Source organism: Olea europaea, chromosome 12 (assembly GCF_002742605.1).
Source record: "Olea europaea var. sylvestris chromosome 12, O_europaea_v1, whole genome shotgun sequence".
Taxonomy (NCBI): Eukaryota; Viridiplantae; Streptophyta; class Magnoliopsida; order Lamiales; family Oleaceae; genus Olea; species Olea europaea.
This window is the reverse complement of record NC_036248.1, coordinates 2736297-2740420: the sequence shown is the minus strand read 5'-3', so window position 1 is coordinate 2740420 and position 4124 is coordinate 2736297. Positions and strand designations below refer to the sequence as shown.

Below are 4124 nucleotides of genomic sequence, written 5' to 3'. Positions count from 1 at the left end.
ACTCGGAAGGTCTGAGACACCTTAGATAGGGAAGTGTGAGACTCCTACGGAACAGGACTCCTTCGATTATACAATATCTAGCAGCTCTATACCGAATGCTTCTAGCAAGTCGAGGGTGTGCAGGAATGTTGCCATTACTTATGTAATCAACTATTGGATCCATCCAGGAGGGCTCATGGTCGCTGTCCATGATACTTGGCTTCTGAGCTATTCTTGGTTCTGCAACCATCTTGATGTGCACGGTTCTATCGAACCCGTCCACACCCATGAAAACGAGTCTGGATAATGCATCAGCCTTGGCATTTTCGGCTCTAGCTACCTTCAGAATTTCACAACTTACGAACTGCCTCTGGAGGTCATGTACTTTCAAACAATATAAGCTCATTTTTTCATCCTTTCTTTCGAAAGACCTCTCGATTTGTCCGACCACTAGCTGTGAGTTACTGAAAACTTTGACACGCTCACACTCAAGATTTTTTGCCAGTTCCAGGGCTATAACGTCAGCTTCATACTCTGCTTCGTTATTGGTAGCTTTGAATTCAAATCTGAGAGCGCATTGTATCTCCGTAGTCTTGTTCAGACTTGTGATGATAATGCCGGCCCCTGAGCCCGAGCTATTGGATGCTCCGTCAACAAAAATATCCCATATTTCTAAGGTCGAGTTCGATCCCTTGGCCGGTGTTTCCGAGGATCTCGGAGTAAGCTCTGCTATGAAGTCGGCTAAAGCTTGGGCCTTGATTGCAGGTCGTGGCTTGAATTCTATGTCAAATTCGCTGAGTTCAATTGCCTATTTTAGCAGTCTTCCTGAGATGTCCAGCTTTTAAAGTATATGTCTGAGAGGTTGGTTGGTGAGCACAACGATTGGATGTGACTGGAAGTACGGCCGTAATTTTTTGGCAGCTATTACTAAAGCAAGGGCGAGCTGCTCCACAAGCGTGTATCGTGTTTCTGCATCGAGGAGCACTTTACTTACATAGTAAACAGGTTGCTGAACTCTTCCTTTTTCCTTTACCAAGACACCGCTTACTGTGTTCTGAGAAACGGCCAAGTATAATAGCAGCGTGTCACTGGGTTCGGGTTTAGTAAGGACTGGAGGCGTTGATAATGTCCGTTTGAGCTCCTGAAAAGTTAAGTTGCATTCCTCGTTCCAGTTGAAACCTTTATTTCCCCTAAATAGTTTGAAAAAGGGAAACCACCTGTCTACAGCCCGGGAAACAAACCTGTTTAGTGCTGTTACGCGACCTGTCAACTTCTGAATGTCCCTTTTGCACTTAGGGGCCTCCATACTTATTAAAGCTTGTATCTTATTAGAATTCCCCTCTATTCCTCTGTGTGTGATAATAAAACCCAAGAATTTTTCAGATGCCACCCCAAACGCACACTTTGCCGGGTTGAGCTTCATGTTATACCTCCGTAACATAGCAAACACTTCCTCTAGATAAAAAACATGGCTATTCAATTGTTTGCTCTTAACCACCATATCATCCACATATGCTTCGACCGTTTTCCCAATTAGCTTGGCAAAGATCTTGTTCACTAACCTTTGATACGTTGTTCCAGCATTCTTCAGTCCAAAGGGCATGACCCTGTAGCAGTAGATGGCTGAATCTGCCATGAACGAGGTCTTCTCTTGATCTTCTTCTACTATGAGAATTTGGTGATACCTGAGAAAGCATCCAAAAAGCTGTACAGCATATGGCCTGACGTGCTATCTACCAGATTGTCAATTCGAGGTAAGGGATAACTGTCTTTGGGGCATGCTTTATTCAAATCTGTGAAGTCAATGCAAACTCGTCACTTTTCATTAGCTTTCTTGACAAGAACCACGTTGGCCAGCCATTCGGGATATTGTACTTCTCGAACGAACTGTGTGTTAACAAGTTTGGCAATTTCCTCTTTTATGACTTCTCGTCTTTCTGGTGCGAATTGCCTCTTCCTTTGCTTCACAGGTCTTGCTTTCGAGTTTACGTTAAGTCTATGTACTACAACCTCTGGATCAATGCTAGGCATGTCCTCAACATTCCAGGCGAATACATCAATGTTGCGGGAGAGACAACTTAGAAGTTCAGACATGACCGCTGTATCTAACCCCCGACCAATTGTGAATTTTCTTCCAGGCTCGATCTCGACCTCTTCCAATCCTTCTACCGGAGCCAGCCTCACGTGATTTTTGTGCTCGAGCTCGAGCTCTATAACTTGCATGACGTCATTTTTTATTTTTCGAACACTAGTCACATAACATTGTCGGGCCACCGTTTGGTTGCCTCGTACTACCCCGATTCCATTAGAGGTAGGGAATTTTATAGCCAGGTGGAAAGTTGAGACAATAGCTCAAATTCTGTTGAGTAGTGGTCTTCCCAATATGGCATTGTAAGCCATTGGCGTACGGACAACTTCAAAGGTGGTGTTTTGCATCACCTGTTTACCCTCGGCCCCCAGTGTTAAGGGTAACACGATGATACCTTCCGGGGTGATGACCCCACCTCCAAATCCTTAGAGGGGTGTTTTAACTGGCTTGAGTTGCTCTAATGAGATCCCCATTTGAACAAAGGTTTATGAGACAGTACGTTTGCTGCACTTCCGTTATCTACCATAATTCTCTTGACTTCAAAGTTGGCGATGATGGCCGATATGACAAGGGCATCATCATGAGGGAACGCTATGCCTTCCAGGTCATCTGTTCCAAAAGTGATGTCCTCTGTACGGCCAAGATCTGGTCTCAAGATGATTGGAGGCTGCTTGGCATACTGTTTACGCCCGCTACTAAAATCTCCTCCCGAGGCTGTTCCTCTGACAATGATATTGATAGTGCCTGCGGTTGGTTGCTTGTTTCCCCGATCTTCTAGGCCTTTGCCTCCATTCTGATTATTCCTCGGCGCTTGTCATTGCTAATGTAAGAGCTCAGAAATCGCCTTTTTATAAGAGCTTCGATTTCCCGCTTTAAGGCCAGACAGTCTTCCGTTGTATGCCCGTGATCTGTATGGAAATCACAGTATTTACTCTTGTCACGAGTATCGGGAGAAAATCGCAATCGGGGAGGCCACTTTAGTTCCCTAGAGTCCTTGATTTCCATCAGGATGTTGGACCTTGAAGTATTCAAATGGTTAAAAGACGTTGAAGGAGGATCCTTCCTTGGTTTGTCCCTAGGTGTCTCTTGTCTTAAGCTGGACTTATGCGGCCTTTTCTGATCCAACCTCCCTGATGTGGTAGCTTTCCTTTTTGGGGTCATAGTTTCTTCCATATTGATGAACTTCTCAGCCCGTGTGAGTAGGTCGGTGACTGACTTCGGCGGGGTCTTAGACAAGGACATCTTGAATGCTTTGCACCTAATGGCGAGCTGAGACTGCAGCTGTGATATGTAGATCGGGGATCTGAAGTCGTTCTTTATTGAACCTGGTCATGAAACTGCGCAGTGTTTCGTTGGGTCCTTGACGCATCTGCATGAGTGATGCGGCTGTCTTTCTGATTCGCTTGCTGCTCGCAAAGAAAGCGGAGAACTTATCAGCTAAACCTGAGGAGGAGGTGATGGAGTTCGGTTCTAATGTGGAAAACCAATCTCTAGCTGCGTTTGTGAGGGTTTGGGGAATGCCTTGCACATTACTGCATCAGGTGCAACCTGTAAGTTCATGATATCCGTGTACACATTAAGATGATTGATGGGGTCGGTTGTCCCATCGTACTCCTTTATCCGAGGATACTTGAACCTATTGGGAAGGGGATACGAGAGGACTTCTGGAGTGAATGGTGTATTGGGAGTGAATCCTGTTGCTGTCCGAGTATTTTGTTGCATACCCGCTGCTATCCCTTCTTGAATTTCAGGTGTTGGGGTATGCGACGGGTGCGAATTTCTCTGGCTTAACAATTGGGTTAATGCAGCCATCTGCTGACGAAGTTCCTCAAAAGCTCCGGCGGAAACAGCAGCTTGAGGAGGTGCTGGAATCTTCGACGATTCTTCTTGAGGGACATGGTGTTCCTCAGGAGGAGGAGGGTTATCTGGGACGGATGAGTTTGTTGGAGGAAGACCTGAACATGTATTGACCATGGTTTTTGGTAGCGTGTTCCCACAGACAGCGCCAGTGATGCTACCAAAAAATATTACCTGAAAGATCTCGAACTTGATGATC

General features: G+C 45.6%; 1 protein-coding gene across 1 annotated transcript; it reads right to left on the bottom strand.

The window, feature by feature from the left end:
• Positions 1-2284: 2284 nt before the first annotated feature.
• LOC111406435 lies at positions 2285-3310 on the bottom strand. The gene is made up of 4 exons (XM_023035862.1): positions 2992-3310; positions 2568-2878; positions 2463-2525; positions 2285-2338 (listed from the first exon to the last, which is right to left on the bottom strand). Exons 1-4 carry the CDS (start codon positions 3308-3310, stop codon positions 2285-2287), a joined length of 747 nt encoding a protein of 248 aa, XP_022891630.1.
• Between the last annotated feature and the right edge of the window lie 814 nt (positions 3311-4124).

Bases quoted from the DNA above. Each gene is read 5' to 3' on its own strand.
- LOC111406435 (XM_023035862.1), bottom strand. From the start codon at position 3,310: ATGTCCTTGTCTAAGACCCCGCCGAAGTCAGTCACCGACCTACTCACA. The intron at 2,526-2,567 runs GTACTGTCTCAT...GGATCTCATTAG, and splicing joins ATAACGGAAGTGCAGCAAAC to AGCAACTCAAGCCAGTTAAA. The intron at 2,339-2,462 runs GTATCATCGTGT...ACTACTCAACAG, and splicing joins TGGGGTCATCACCCCGGAAG to AATTTGAGCTATTGTCTCAA.